Source organism: Aspergillus costaricaensis (genome assembly GCF_003184835.1).
Source record: "Aspergillus costaricaensis CBS 115574 unplaced genomic scaffold BO79scaffold_32, whole genome shotgun sequence".
Classification (NCBI taxonomy): Eukaryota; Fungi; Ascomycota; class Eurotiomycetes; order Eurotiales; family Aspergillaceae; genus Aspergillus; species Aspergillus costaricensis.
In genome coordinates, this window is record NW_020291832.1 from 296,729 (window position 1) to 311,389 (window position 14,661).

The window sequence follows — 14,661 nt, forward strand, 5'->3', positions numbered from 1 at the left end:
CGACATTACTAACCCACTTGGCAAACTGGGGAAAGAGGAGATAGGAGATAACCTCGGGAAGGCGGCAAGAAGCAGCGCAAACCGGACCGTTCTCGTGGTTAGTCCCGATTGGGTTTAGTGTGGGTGTGGGGAGATTACGGTAATTACTTTATGTACGTATGATGGATGATTATTCCCCGCCATGACGTTTTGGTATTAGCTTGCTGTTTTGTATCTATTTCTTTTTTTTTTGTTGAATATTTGCAATACACGGCCTGTTTGGAAATAAATCATACTGTTATGAGAAGAGAGAGAGAGAGTTATCTATCAGTAGCGACAAGAATAACAACTTCATCATAGACACAGAATCATATGAATGGAACATCATCAGACGTGGCAACCCCGCATTTTCCAGCTGGCGGCATCGTGCAGCAACTACTCTGAATCATATACTAAATCCTCATCGATCGCTCGGGCCTTAAGTTTGGCATCGGCTAGAGAAGTGGGGATGGAAACAGTTGCCCAGTCTGGAGAAGATTATTCTCAACTGTCAGTCAAGTAATTGCTGGTCGGCTTCTCGGATAGAATGAATCAATGGTATACAAATACATCATCGAATCCCCGTCAATGCTACCTTGACTCATGCATCAAGTTATTATAAGTATCTCAGAATCAACCCACCCAAGATACTTGCTTTGCTTTGCTTGCTTGCTTCCAGTTGTACAACCTTCGCAACAAATTAATCCATTCACTGCACACACACACACACACACTCTCTCTCTCTCTCTCGCCTCCTCACTTCTTCCTTTCCCATCATCTGACTGTTCCAACTTGTTCTACTCCTCCTCAAAAACCGGTTCACCACTTCCCTACTCATTCTCGTCGGGCCTTTTCGTGACTTCGACCGGGTTCCCCTCATTGCCCAACTGTGCTTCCACGGTACGTTGAATCTCCCCTCCCGCCCTTTTCACGTCACGGTCGGTCATGCTGAGTGCCTGGCAAAGAAAATCTGTCTTTTCTTTGCTCCGCCAGGCACTTCGTATCCTTATGGCTAGATGGTCTTTTCTCCCTGCCCCCCCCACCCACCGCGTATCGTGTTATCTGTTGATTCGCGTTTCATCCTTCGTTCATCTGTCTTCCTCCTCTTAAATCCTTCGTTCGGCGCGTCTCATCCGCCCTCACTCCTCAAAAATCTCCGCATTAACCCTCGTTCACCTCTCTAGATCTGGTGTGAATCCTGCTTCCTCGTCAACATGGCCTCCCCCACCGCGGCCAAAGAGCCCCAGCCGGCCATGGATTTCCTCCATCACCCTTACACCCGCGCTGCTCTTCCCTTCGTGAACGGTGGCCTCGCTGGTATGACCGCCACGGTCGTGATCCAGCCCATCGACATGATCAAAGTCCGTCTGCAGCTCGCTGGTGAAGGTGTGCGCACCGGTCCTCGCCCGTCTGCCTTTGGCGTGGCCCGCGACATTATTGCCTCAGGCAAGGCCCTCGATCTGTACACCGGTCTGTCAGCTGGACTGCTACGCCAGGCCGTCTACACTACCGCCCGTCTGGGCTTCTTCGACACCTTCAGCAAGACTCTCAACAAGCGTGCCGAAGCCGCCAACCGCAGCGTCACCTTCGCCGAACGTGCCGGAGCCGGTCTCGCTGCCGGAGGTATTGCCGCCATGATTGGCAACCCGGCCGATCTGGCGCTGGTGCGTATGCAGTCCGACGGTCTCAAGCCTCCCGAGGCGCGGGCCAACTACCGCTCCGTCATGGACGCGCTCTTCCGCATCTCCAAGCACGAAGGTGTCCCAGCTCTGTGGGCGGGTGCTTTCCCCACCGTTATCCGTGCCATGGCGCTCAACGTCGGCCAGTTGACCTTCTTTGCCGAGTCCAAGGCGCAGCTGAAGAAGCATACTGGCCTGTCGACTCAGAACCAGACCTTTGCCGCGTCCGCTATTGCCGGATTCTTCGCCAGTTTCCTCTCCCTGCCTTTCGACTTTGTCAAGACCCGTCTGCAGAAGCAGCAGAAGGATCCCAAGACCGGTCAGCTCCCTTACAAGGGCGTCTTGGATTGTGCGCGCAAGGTCGTCCAGGAGGAGGGCTGGTTGCGGTTCTACCGCGGTTTCGGAACGTACTATGTGCGGATCGCTCCTCATGCGTTAGTGTCTCCACCTTTACTGTTAGTTAGTGCCGTTGGCTAACCCCAGACCCACAGGATGGTGACGCTTATCGTGGCCGATTATCTGAACTTGATTACCAAGTAGGGTGCAGCTGCTTGCCTCAACTACTTGACCTGACTTGACTTGATTTGATTACAACGTGCCGCTGCTTCTGTCGTTTGATGATTATTGCACAGGTGCGGATCTGGTTGCACTGTCTGGAACAGATGCAGGAGAAGATCGAAATGCCTTAATGATTGTGGATGGGATGGAGGATGGTGTTTCGATGGATGAATGGTTGTTGTTTTAATGGCTGTTTGTATTTATTATACCCGTGTTTTGCAGCTACCTAGTGATTTAAATAGAGATAGGCAATAAAAGTCTACTCTGATGGCAGAATCAATAGTATGTAACTAAATCACTCATCATACATAGAATCATACCCTTCCCCTTCTTCCTCTCCATCCAAATCAACTTCCTCAACATCGACCATCGACTCCGCCCTCTCCTGCTTAATCCTAGCAGCAGCAGCAGCCGCAGCAACAGACATCCCCCTCTCCCTCTTAACTCTAATCCTCTCCTCCCCATCATCATCACCACTCTCACCATCATCATCATCCCCATCATCAACCTCAACCGCACTCCCCCTCCTCCCACTCCTCTTCCTCTTCCCCCCACCCCCACCCCCCACCTCATCCTGATCACCATCACCATCCTGATCCTGACTCTCCCCCAACATCTCCCTCTCCCTCTCCCTCAACTCCGCCATCTCCGCCCTCTTCACCCGTCTCACCAACACAGGATCACTCCGCAGATCAAACTCCGTCAACTGCACCTCGCACACCGGACACTTGACGCTGCGCACGCGCTTCCTCGCTCTCCCTCCACCACCACCACCTCCTCCAGATCCAGAACCTGATCCAGATGATCCCCGCGGATCAGGCACCATCTGATTACTCCCGCCGATCATGGTGAATATCGCCTCGCGCTCGAAACTGTGTGGGCATTTCGTGCTGCTGACGGGGTCGCGGAAGGGGAGGAGGGTGAGGGGACATTTTAGGGAGATGCGTTCGGTTTGGATGGCGATTTCGTCGTCGTCATCATTATCTTCCGAGGCAGAGGGAGATGGTTGGGGGCGGGAGCGAGTGGGTTTTCTGGAATTGGTGGTGGTGGTAGTGGATGTGGTAGATGGATGGTGGTGGGATGGAGGTTGTGAATGGGGATGATGATCTTCGAGATGAGAGAACCATGTTGATGGGTGAGGTGGAGGAGGGATCTCGTCGCCGATGTGTTTCGCTTCGTGGATGATTTTGTAGAAGCCGATGTAGGAGTTGTTGGTTGTGTAGCTGCGCCACAAGCAGTGTTAGTAACTTTGCAAGATATGGTATTATGGAGATGGGGGGGAAATACCGTCTCGTCAAACTCATCCCATTATACTCCTCCATCTTGCCCTGTAATTCTCCCTCGAACTGCGCCAGGAACGGCACCGCACCCTCTTCATCCTCATCTACATCCACACCCTCCTCTTCCCCACCCTCTTCTTCCTCCTCACTACCATCCTCCTCATCACCCCTCACCCTCCTCCTCCTCCTCCTCAACTGCACCCCCCTCTGACTCCTCCTCACCCCCCGAACCCTCATCCGCTCAACAACGCCCCCCTCCAACCCCGCAATAACCCGTCCAACTTCCTCCCCCCTAACCTCCTTATCAATAACCCCTCGGATCGTCTCCTCCAGGATCTTCGTCGTCGCTTGCACTCGCTCTTCGAACTCTTCTATCCCACCCTCCTCTTCCTCCTCCTCTTCCTCACTTCCATCCTCCTCCCCCTCTCCATTATTATATCCGAAGGTATGAGAGCGTAGATTTCTTTTCCTCTCCTTGGCCTTCTTACTCCGTTCCTTCGCATCCGTTAACCGCTCGTTGATCTCCCCCGCCGCATCGGTGAGTTTCTCCTGCGCGTGCTGGAGATGTGTTTTCAGGGTTGAGGAGGTGTGTGTTGCGAGGAGGGCGGAGAGGGCGGGTGCGGTGGTGGGTTGGTGCGATAGGGTTGTTAGGGTGCTGGTCGGGGGTTCGTAGGGGGGGAGAGGGGGGGTTGAGTCTCGGTCTCGTTCTCGGTCTCTTCTTCGGGGGGTGTTGGTGGGTCGTTTGGGCATTTTGGTTTCTTTTCGCTGAGTGGTAGTGAGGGGTGTGGTGTGGTGAGTGTAGTTCAAGTGGGTATGGGTGTGGGTGGTGGGTATAGGCAAGGAGGACAGTAAAGATATGAAGAAGGGGGGGTATAAGGTGTGGGTTTCTTTGTTGTATGTTCTTTGATGCTAAAGATTGGCTGATGGATAAAGATAAGTTGAAAGACGCGACGCGATGCGATGCGTGGCGCTAGACTGTTTTGGGAAGTATGGTCTTAAGAGGGTTTCTTTATCTTATCGGTGTCATTGCAACTACGTACTTATTTGGAGTATGGAGTACTCCGTAGTTATATGATAGTTAATTTGAAGTAAATACATTTCATGTCCATTACATCTATTTACCCTCATCTAATACTATGTATCCATCACACCTTGTAGAAGCAAAACGCATGATAAAAACCTGTCCTGTTAGCGTACACCCTCTCCAGCTGCAGTAAAGGAATACTCACTGACTGCCTCCTGCTCCTCCGGCGTCATCGTCAACTCGCCCGTCGTGCGATCTCTCACGCCCATCCGCTCGCTCAACGGTCCCAGCTCTGGATCGTCCTTCTCGTCCCGCCACACCTCCATGAACGGCTTGCGGTACTGCAACTCCAGATTGTACTCCTCCGTCAACCTGCTTCATTAGTATCGTAATACATAGTTCGTGGTCATGGGATGGACTCACGCTCGGAACGCCTCCCACGGCACCACATACTCCGGAATCTCGCCCACCGCTTCCTCCATAAAGTAGCTGTACTTCCATCCATACGGCGGCCTGAAGATGCCATCCTCCGGCGTATCTCCAGGGAATTTCACCCGATAGATCGAGTTCCCCCATTCTGCCTTGGCCTCCTCCTCTACCTCACCATCTTCCGGCTCAGCATCCTGCTTCGCCGCCTCGCGGTCCTTGCGCTTGGCATTGAACTCGGCCACGCGCGCACTGATAATGTCCGAGTTGGGACACACGCCAATAAACCGACCACCCTTCTTCAAACACCCCGCGACATTGCGCAGCATCTGTCGGGCCTTCTCTTCACTCTCAAACGCATAATGAATGGCAAACATAGACGCCACCACATCAAACCCACCCCCACCCCATCGCGACGCCATCATCGACCCTCCCGGTCCAACATTCGGATCCACTCCCACCTGCTGAACAATATCAATATCTCCCAACCACTCCCCAAAGCAATCCTTCGACCTGAACTCGCCATGAAACAAGGGCGGGCCACCCCTCCGCCCACCACCACGCGGTCCCCTGCCCGAACGCATCCCCGCATACCGCTCGCGCGCCTGTATAATCGACACCTCCGCCGGATCCAATCCCACGTACAGATCCACCGGCTGCGGCGCAAGCTGCCACTTGCCCAGATCACCACCCTTACCACATCCCAAATCAATCACCAACAACCGCTTCTCCTCCATCGGCGGCGGCCCAGTTCCATCCGCCCAATCCTTCGTCCCAATCGCCCGCGCCACAAACTCCTCATCCGGCGAGAACTTCTGAATCAACGTACTCTTCACCCAATTGTTGAAACTGCGTAGCCCCTTAATCTTGCTCTCCGTCTTGCGCCACTCCCGCCCCCGCTGCGGAACTGCATTGTAATGCTGTCTCACGATATCCGTCACGCCCCGGCTCTGCGAGTTGCGCATCGCATCTTCTTCCAGCGCGCGCTCCCGCTCCTCCTGTCGCCGCCGCAGCGTCTGCGGGTCCACGAGACCTCGCCGCGCTCCGCCACCGGGTCGTTTCCGTTGACGCGCTTGGACTTCCGGCGACGGAGACCGCGGAGGAAGGGGTGGTGAGGGGGATCGGGGCTGTGGTGGTGCGCGTGCTGCTGTCTCGTCGCCATCGCGGCGCGAGTAAGCCGAGGGAGGTGCCTGCCCGCGTTTCCGGAGCTTCTGGTGTCGTTCTTCGAGTCGCTTACGCTTTGAAATGGGACGGTCGTTCGCTTGGTCGGCAGGTGGTTGCTGCTCCGATGTCTCGTCCTCGAGCTTGCGCTTGTGGCTATCGGCCGCAGGAGAGCTCTGCTCGGCGTAGACATCGGCAGAGCCAGAGCGAGAGTAGTCACCCATTTTGTTTATCTTGTGTTTGCGACGTGATTGGGAGGAAGGAGGTGTTGGGATAGGTGGCTGCTTCTGCTGCTGTTGCTGTTGCTGCTGTTGCTCCGGTTGTTGAGAAGGATCGGTAGCGGTGGTTTGGGGAAGAGGAAGAGATTCGCTCGTAGAAATCACAGTAGGATCATGAACCTAATGAAGAAACCCAATGAACATCCACAATCAGCGTCAGATATCCTGCAATGGAGAAAGAAAGATGGAACACTGAAAAGAGAATGTCGCGAGACAATCAGACGCGCAGGAGCATTTTCTTTTCGGAGTCTTTTATTTGCGGGAAGAATAAGTAATCACCGCCTCCGCCGAGCGTAAGCGCCACTTTAGTTCGCAGTGGATGAGAGACTGCAGGACTCCACTTATTCTCTCCACTGCAGAGAACTCTGTAATGAATCTTAAAGGAATGACTAACTCACCGGTTTCGCTTCATCCGTCTGAGATGGTGTTGCTTCGATGGAAGCAGAAGCTGGCGCCGGTTCAGCAGCAACCACAGGCTGCTCCTCCCAGCGGTCTCGGGCGGGATCGTACATGCTGATGCTGGGCCGTTGGCCTGTGCGCTGTTCCTCTTCAGAGGCCATGATCAAAGTGAGACGGAAGTGAAAGGGATAAATTATATGATACCTCCCATGAAAGGGGTAGTAGACTTAGTAGCAGGGATAAAGCAAGTTGAAGTCAGAACGGAATCCAAGCTGCTTTAAGTTGAGTTTCCTTGGTTGAAACCCCTGCCTTGAACCGTGTTTCCTGCCTGGCCGGATGCGGCCTGTGAATGGAGTGAAACAGTAACGGTAGATGCCTACCATCATTAATTACTACATGACATCCTACTATTCAGTGTGGTGTGACACAGTTCTGTATTGGGATTTATCTATCTATCTATCTCTTTGTGAAGAGGAGACGATATTGTGGAATATGTGTTGTGAAACAGTCTAATGGACCTGTTCCTCCCAGTCTATCTAGCGGTTCTTGTCCTTCCCCGGGGGGAAACTCAATGTCGAAGTGTCTTACGATTGTGGAAACGAGTAGTCGCATCTCCATCATCGCGAATGCCTTTCCTGCACAGGCATATGTGCCGCTTGAGAATGCGTTGAGTGCTTCTTTGTGGATGACTAGCTCTGGCTGCGTGGACCATCTTTCTGGGATGAATTCGTCTGGACGGGGGAAGTTGCGCGGGTCTAGACGTAAACGATGTCAGCTACTATCTTCAGGGAAAAGGTCTATGGCCTACCTCGTTGAATCGTATACGTCGGCACAGACACTATCATCCCTGGAGGTATATACACCCCCGCCGTTCGAAGCCCTTCCGGCCCTGTCTCACGCTGCAATCCGCTCAACACAGCTGGACACAAACGCAGACTCTCATTGATACACCCCTCCAGGTACGGCTTCTTCACCAACGCCGCATGACACAGCTCCTCCCCAGCTGGCACAGCAGAGTCTATCTCCTCCTGCAGCCGGCGCAGCTTCTCCGGATGTCGTGCCAGGAGATAGAACAAAGCATTGAGGGTACTGGCAGCCGTGTCGCTGCCAGCCGTAATAGCGAGCTCTGAATCGCGAACAAGATCCTCATCAACGCCACCTATAGACCGGTCTCCCTCCGAGCTTGACTCCTCGATTAAAAAGCTGAAGAGATCCCGACGATCAGTTTCGACCTGAACCACATCAGCCTAAACCATCCACAACTGATACGAGACAGTAAATGCAACAATACCCTACTCCTCTCCTCCACACACTGCGCACACCACTCCAACCACCTATCCGTAAACCGCCTCACACCCACCATCCCTCGCATAAATATAACCAGCCAGATCGAGCTCAACAAGGCGCTCGCCCCTCGCCCTATCATTCTCATCATCTGCAACATCTTCGGCGGCTCCCCATGCAGCATATTGAACGATTTCCCAAACGCAAATATCCCCATCGAGTCCCATGCAAACCCATCAATTAGCGCTGTGGTCTCCTGTGCTTGCGATGATCGGGATTCAATAACCTGGACTATATCTTTGCAGTGCTCTAGGAGATATGGTTCGTAGCCGGCAAGTGCTAGTCATATCACTCAGCTACTCGATCTGTCAGATATGTGTGTGAGACATACCCTTCGACGTAAACCCCCGATCCCATAACCTCCTCCTCTTCGAATGAAACGCCTTATCCCTCGCCATCTGCAATGATTGATGCGGGTAATGTAGATCGTAGAACGGTCCCTTGACGCATGTCGTACCCACACCATATATATCTTTTATCGCAGATGGATCGTTGATCGAGATCTCCCTAGGTTCTATCTAGTCCGTCAGATACCGTACAAATCACACGAGAAACGAAGGTAGTGAAGAATACTAATCCGAACAACATCCCCATACACCCCATGCAACTCCTTCACTTTAAGGTACCATTTCGCATCCACCACTGTATTTCTGAAATCCCACAACGCTGTGACCCTTGCCAACTTCGGACCTGGAAACCCGCCCAGCGCATGGAAGAAATATCGATAGATCGCTATAGAAGCTAGCAGCGAGGAGTGGAAGGTTAGTATTGCTAGTCCGATCCATTGGGATATCTCTTTATATCCGAGGATGAAGAGGGCTAGTAAGCCGAGGAACGGCCAGATGATGAGGCAGTTGGCGAGGAAGACGACATGCTTTTCGAGGTCGGCGTGGATGAAGTAGGTTAGATGGGCGGTGATGCCGAGAATGGCGGAGATGAGGGCTGTTGGGAGGAGGGGTGGAGTCATTGTGTTGTGTTTGGGAGGATGTGGTGGATGATCTGTAGTGTAGGGGCGTGTATGAGGGATGAGTATAGTATAGGGGAGGTCAGAAACCCTGGTTGTTGAATTGCAAATTAGGTATGGAGAGACCATGGCAGGTCTGACAGTTCATGCATGAGCTCTGTTTGTTAGCTTCAGGGCAGTAAGCATAGACACAATATACTAAGCATGCGAGCATGTACCACTCCACAGAGCTTGTACATAGACAACGAACACGAATCACACTGTCGCGAAAATGGCTGGGTGGGAGGAATAATGGCTAGGGTGAGCGCAGCGCCAGCACTACCCTAATATCGGGCAGTAATGTTGGTGAATAGTATACTCCAGCTGATGGTGGTCCGAACTGTAACATGGTTCATGCACGTACCCCTCTGTGGCTTGCTCGATGCTACCACAACCTGCTCGGACTATATCTATGGCCTTACTTCGTCCGAAGCAGGCTGTACGGTTCTCCAGGGTCAATGTAAGTGTCAAAGCTGGTGGGAACATCGACACACCAGTCCATAGCTCAATGAATCAACCGAACTCAACGTATAAATGTTGATATATGCTGTTTTGATCTACCGTGTATGTATGGCACAAATTAAACCCAGAACGTGTCCTAAGGGGAATGATCCTTCGACCCTCATACGAGAAGTGAAACTGTATACCTCAAAATAAGAAAAGGCTACGTCTGCTGGCTCTTCAAATTCATTTTCTCGTTCCGTCCCCAGATAGCCAACCAGTCCTGGACTGAAGCACTCGCCGACTTGAGCTCCTTGAAACAAGCATTTCGCACTCTCTCGCTCTGAATCACAGCAAGCGCCTTGCGAATATTGCGCGGTGAGCTGGTCTCCAAAGCGCTGGCGACCCAATACCCTTCGGGAGCTTCCAGCGCGAGAATAATTGGAAAGGAGAGCTCTCGATTTCGCAGGTCTTCGGCAAGCGCCCCTTTGGCCTTGGCATATTCGGATGAGTAGACATTTTTGCAGTCATTCTGCAGCTGCGAGCACCACCTATCTCAGGGTCAGCTTTTGGTTCCTGCTAGACATGGTAGATTTGTAAGGAATTAAACGAGGCATACGCAAGAGTAGTCATCGTCCCGTCCATCGATTGGTCCTCCATCACCAATTGTCCCAGCAGCCGGAATAACGCCCCAGTTTTCAATGACGCCATCTTACGATAGGCTGAAACTCGCTCCTCAGGAACAGTCGAAAGGCTACCCAGTCCATCCCGTCGCCAGATTAGTGACAGGTCTTGGCCTTCGAGAATTTCTTCCAGATTCTGTAGCAGGAACTTGGCCAGCTTGGGGAACTTTTGCACGGTCTTGTTGAGAATCTGGGTGACTCGGTAGTAAGCGCGATTTGCTGTCTCTGAAGGGCCATATATCCGGTGAGCTGCTGGCTTGCCTTTGCGATAGTCGCTATTGTCAGTTATCTGCTTGATGTTAGAGTGTTTTTATATAGATTCAAGGTATACGTACATCGTCAACTAGCATCAGACACAGATGGATTGCATCCATTATCTCCAGAACCATCTTATATTTGGCCGGATCCTCATCCTTGAGCCTCGGAGACAGCTTCTGTACGAATGGCTCCCAGTGATACTTCCCATAGATCTGACGGATGTAGGCATATGGGCACTCGAACGATGTCACCGTCTCCGGTTTCTTCTTGCCAATCAGGAAAGCTTTGGAATTTGGCCACAAGGGACCAATTCTATCAAGGACGAGATAGAAAATTAGAGGGGCAATGCCTAGGGTTGCCACCAGAGGGATGGGAATGGAGGCAACGTCCGGAAGTGCCGCCATGATTCGGTCCTCCCTGAGTGGGACGAAGTGCAAGGATGAGAAAGTTAACGGATGACAGCGCGGTACCCCGATGAGCTCGCAAAGGGACGCTGTCCTGTCTATATATGTATGCTATGGGTAGGATACTTCAGCCGTACACTCATCATCAAGAGCTCAGGGTCCCCTCTGGGTAAGCTGTTGCTTCGCACAAGTTACACCATTTCCTTTTTAGTGCGGTCGAGCCGGCCAGAATGGTTGTTGCCTGACTCTCGCTCTTGAGAGAAGCTGACAGTTGGGTATGGCGACATGCCTCTAGCGGCACGACAGGAGATACAGCCTTTGAAACCTGGTGCACTCCCCTTGGCTGACTTGCAGGTCTTTGAACGGCTTGAGAATGGCACACCGGTGACACATGATTACCGAGACTCCTGATGGTCCTACCTGGTGCGGACATCAGTCCACTCATAGGGAATGACAGACCTTCATGGCATATCGTCAGCGGAACAGTACCAGGGCGCCGTAGCACTGGGTGACCGCGAGTCATCTCACTATATAAGCACGCTCATGTCACGTAAAACGCAAATGACCCAGATCCTGACGGCAACAAAATCGCTACAAGCATTGAATCGTGTCTTCGTATCGCTTCAATGGATGGGTTCGACCATTCTACTGCTCCACCAGAATATAACGAGCTAAAATGGCTCGCCGATATTTTCGTCATCGGAATGGCTGTTGGCTGGGTTGCTCACTATGTGGAGATGATTCACATATCGTTCAAGGACCAAACATACTGCATGACCATCGGGGGCCTTTGCATCAATTTTGCCTGGGAAATCATATTCTGCACAATGTATCCTGCCAAAGGGTTTGTCGAGCGGGTTGCCTTTCTCATGGGCATTTCTCTCGATCTTGGGGTTATTTACGCGGGAATCAAGAATGCCCCAAATGAGTGGCACCACTCTGCAATGGTGAGGGACCATATGCCCCTCGTCTTCGCAGCGACGACAATTTGTTGTCTGAGCGGTCACATGGCTCTTACTTCCCAGGTTGGTCCCGCACAAGCCTATACGTGGGGGGCAATTGCATGCCAGCTCTTTATCAGCATAGGGAATGTGTTTCAATTGTTGAGTCGGGGAAACACACGAGGGGCGTCATGGACGCTATGGTAAGCGTTGGTTTGATCTGTTTAGGCTGTTTGCTGTGCTAAGTAATCACTAGGATCTCCAGGTTTTTTGGATCAACATCAGCCATTGGCTTTGCTCTTGTTCGATATATTCGCTGGTGGGAGGCTTTTTCTTGGTTGAACTGCCCGCTTGTGTTATGGTCCGTGGTCATGTTCTTTCTGTTTGAAATTCTGTATGGAGCGTTATTCTATTCTGTCAAGCGACAAGAAGAAAGATCCCAGTGTGGAATCAAGCACAAGGAGAGGTAGATACTTACCTGAGTTATTGTGCGTTGTATATGCATCAGACAAGTATGAGCTGCGGGAAGATTCTATATCACCGGGATAAGTTGATAGCCAGGAACGGCATGGAGATAGATGAGTGTGTAACACAACAGCGATTTATACTGACGGAATGGCGGAGAAAGTTCACGGTGTTGTACCACTCTTTGTGGTGCTCTCATGAGAACGGAGTTTCTGCTTGTCATGTAATAGTAAATATGTTTGGGCCAACAAAGACCATCACCCAACGATAGAATAACGCAGTGGATATACTGTATTCACATATATTGCTGTCCTCGGGTAGAAATAGAGGTAAAGCATACTACTGTTTTGCCACTTTTGATTGCAAGTAGACGATGGCATGATGAACAGCCACGCTTGTGACACAACAACTACTGGTCAAGCGCATGTACCACGGGGCTGGCCTGCATAAGCCCGAAGTAGCTTGACTACGCAGTTATGCCACAATGCCAGTGCTGGTTGTCACTTGAGGTCCATTCGCTCCAGCAGTGAGAATAGCAAACACTTGGCTTGCCGTACAGTTTGAAATCCATCTGCCTCAGGCTTGATATAAAACCAGTCAACCAAAGAGACACAATATATATACCATACGCAGGACTTATCTTCAATTAGGCTTTGTATCTGGCGTGATTCGCAAGCATGGCCAATGCCCAGCAACCCTCCTTTCGCGTCCTTATTGTGGGCGGTTCTGTCGCAGGCCTCACCCTTGCGCACTGTCTCGAACGCGCCAATATCGAGTACCTCATACTCGAAAAAGGAGAAGATGTTGCCCCGCAAGTTGGTGCCTCGATAGGTATCATGCCAAATGGCGGACGGATCCTCGAGCAACTGGGCCTATTTGGGGAGATTGAGCGTGTGATCGAGCCGTTGCATCAGGCGAATATCAGCTATCCAGATGGGTTCTGCTTTAGTAACGTCTATCCTAAGGTTCTTGGCGACAGGTATGTCAACAGTCTCTGAATTATCCTGCGGACAGAAGAAGATGGAGGGTGTTGTGACTAAGGGTATAGGTTCGGATACCCGGTTGCATTCTTGGACCGGCAGAAATTCCTGCAGATTGCGTATGAAGGGCTTAGAAAGAAGCAGAACGTTCTCACTCGAAAAAGGGTAGTCGGCGTGCGACAGACGGAACATGGAACTGCTGTTTCTGTGGCTGATGGAACAGAGTATGAGGCCGATCTCGTGGTTGGTGCTGATGGAGTACATAGTCGGGTGAGAAGTGAAATTTGGAAGATGGCGGAGGAGAATCGGCCTGCATCGGTTTCGACACGTGAAAGAAGAAGTATATTTCTACAAAGTCTCATCTTCTTTGTGCTGGGTGCAATGAGAACTAATAGAAGCAGGCATGACTGTTGAATATGTCTGCGTTTTCGGGATCTCATCAGCCATCCCAGGGCTCGAGATAAGCGAACAGATCAACGGGATTTTCGACCATCTATCCATTCTAACAATCCACGGCAGACATGGTCGGGTGTTCTGGTTCGTGATCCAGAAGTTGGATAGGAAGTACGTCTATCCTGATGTCCCGCGATTCTCAGACGAGGATGCCGTACAGCTCTTCGATCTGGTCAAACACGTGCGGTTCTGGAAAAACATCTGCGTGGGGGACTTGTGGAAGAACAGAGAGGTGTCCTCGATGACAGCGCTGGAGGAGGGAGTGTTCGAGACATGGCACCATAATAGGATGGTTTTGATTGGAGATAGCGTTCACAAGGTACGTCGCTAGGAAATTGAAGTGAGATCGTTGGGCTTACTCAGTTGCAACCAGATGACGCCCAACTTTGGCCAGGGAGCCAATTCTGCCATCGAGGATGCTGCCGCGCTCTCCTCCCTTCTACATGATCTCGTCAACGCCCGCGGAGTTTGCAAGCCATCAAATGTCCAGATTCAGCATCTCCTCAAGCAGTATCGGGAGACTCGATACACTCGCATGGTAGGCATGTGTCGCACCGCGGCTTCAGTCTCTCGAATTCAGGCCCGAGATGGCATCCTCAACACCGTCTTTGGACGATATTGGGCACCATATGCTGGCAACCTGCCTGCTGACCTGGCATCAAAAGTAATGGCAGATGCAGAGGTTGTTACTTTTCTGCCTTTGCCAGGCCGCTCAGGACCGGGCTGGGAGATGTACAAGCGGAAGGGGAAGAGAGGGCAGGTGCAATGGGTGTTTATAATCCTCACCTTACTTACGATTGGTGGATTGAGCATCTGGCTCCAAAGCAATGCGTTGAGTAGATGATAACTTCTGCTCTCCGAATTTT

General features: G+C 51.7%; 7 protein-coding genes across 7 annotated transcripts; 3 read left to right on the forward strand and 4 right to left on the reverse strand.

Annotated features, from left to right (window-relative positions):
* Positions 1–900: 900 nt before the first annotated feature.
* BO79DRAFT_210891 (putative mitochondrial dicarboxylate carrier protein) lies at positions 901–2,222 on the forward strand. Its single transcript, XM_025682907.1, has one exon. The coding sequence runs from the start codon at positions 1,233–1,235 to the stop codon at positions 2,172–2,174; it is 942 nt and encodes a 313-aa protein (XP_025536239.1). The 5' UTR covers positions 901–1,232; the 3' UTR covers positions 2,175–2,222.
* A 328-nt stretch (positions 2,223–2,550) lies between these two features.
* Positions 2,551–4,425, reverse strand: BO79DRAFT_247592 (SUMO ligase MMS21; the record flags this gene model as incomplete). The annotated part of the gene is made up of 2 exons (XM_025685657.1): positions 3,543–4,425; positions 2,551–3,478 (listed from the first exon to the last, which is right to left on the reverse strand). Exons 1-2 carry the CDS (start codon positions 4,283–4,285, stop codon positions 2,551–2,553), a joined length of 1,671 nt encoding a protein of 556 aa, XP_025536240.1. The 5' UTR covers positions 4,286–4,425.
* Positions 4,426–4,638: 213 nt separating this feature from the next.
* On the reverse strand, positions 4,639–6,984 carry abd1 (mRNA (guanine-N7)-methyltransferase; the record flags this gene model as incomplete). The annotated part of the gene is made up of 4 exons (XM_025684971.1): positions 4,639–4,715; positions 4,765–4,931; positions 4,983–6,544; positions 6,823–6,984. 4 exons carry the CDS (start codon positions 6,982–6,984, stop codon positions 4,681–4,683), a joined length of 1,926 nt encoding a protein of 641 aa, XP_025536241.1. The 3' UTR covers positions 4,639–4,680.
* A 250-nt stretch (positions 6,985–7,234) lies between these two features.
* Positions 7,235–9,134, reverse strand: BO79DRAFT_231617 (cytochrome P450; the record flags this gene model as incomplete). Its single annotated transcript, XM_025684169.1, has 6 exons — positions 7,235–7,255; positions 7,412–7,578; positions 7,632–8,055; positions 8,115–8,446; positions 8,499–8,681; positions 8,741–9,134. The coding sequence occupies 6 exons, from the start codon at positions 9,132–9,134 to the stop codon at positions 7,235–7,237; spliced, it is 1,521 nt and encodes a 506-aa protein (XP_025536242.1).
* A 700-nt stretch (positions 9,135–9,834) lies between these two features.
* BO79DRAFT_273526 (prenyl transferase) lies at positions 9,835–11,268 on the reverse strand (the record flags this gene model as incomplete). The annotated part of the gene is made up of 3 exons (XM_025687517.1): positions 10,630–11,268; positions 10,231–10,583; positions 9,835–10,162 (listed from the first exon to the last, which is right to left on the reverse strand). The coding sequence occupies exons 1-3, from the start codon at positions 10,954–10,956 to the stop codon at positions 9,835–9,837; spliced, it is 1,008 nt and encodes a 335-aa protein (XP_025536243.1). The 5' UTR covers positions 10,957–11,268.
* A 308-nt stretch (positions 11,269–11,576) lies between these two features.
* pyr4 (meroterpenoid cyclase pyr4) lies at positions 11,577–12,367 on the forward strand (the record flags this gene model as incomplete). The annotated part of the gene is made up of 2 exons (XM_025685658.1): positions 11,577–12,100; positions 12,163–12,367. Exons 1-2 carry the CDS (start codon positions 11,583–11,585, stop codon positions 12,365–12,367), a joined length of 723 nt encoding a protein of 240 aa, XP_025536244.1. The 5' UTR covers positions 11,577–11,582.
* A 672-nt stretch (positions 12,368–13,039) lies between these two features.
* Positions 13,040–14,639, forward strand: BO79DRAFT_273529 (FAD-dependent oxidoreductase; the record flags this gene model as incomplete). Its single annotated transcript, XM_025687518.1, has 4 exons — positions 13,040–13,341; positions 13,411–13,682; positions 13,744–14,114; positions 14,169–14,639. 4 exons carry the CDS (start codon positions 13,040–13,042, stop codon positions 14,637–14,639), a joined length of 1,416 nt encoding a protein of 471 aa, XP_025536245.1.
* Between the last annotated feature and the right edge of the window lie 22 nt (positions 14,640–14,661).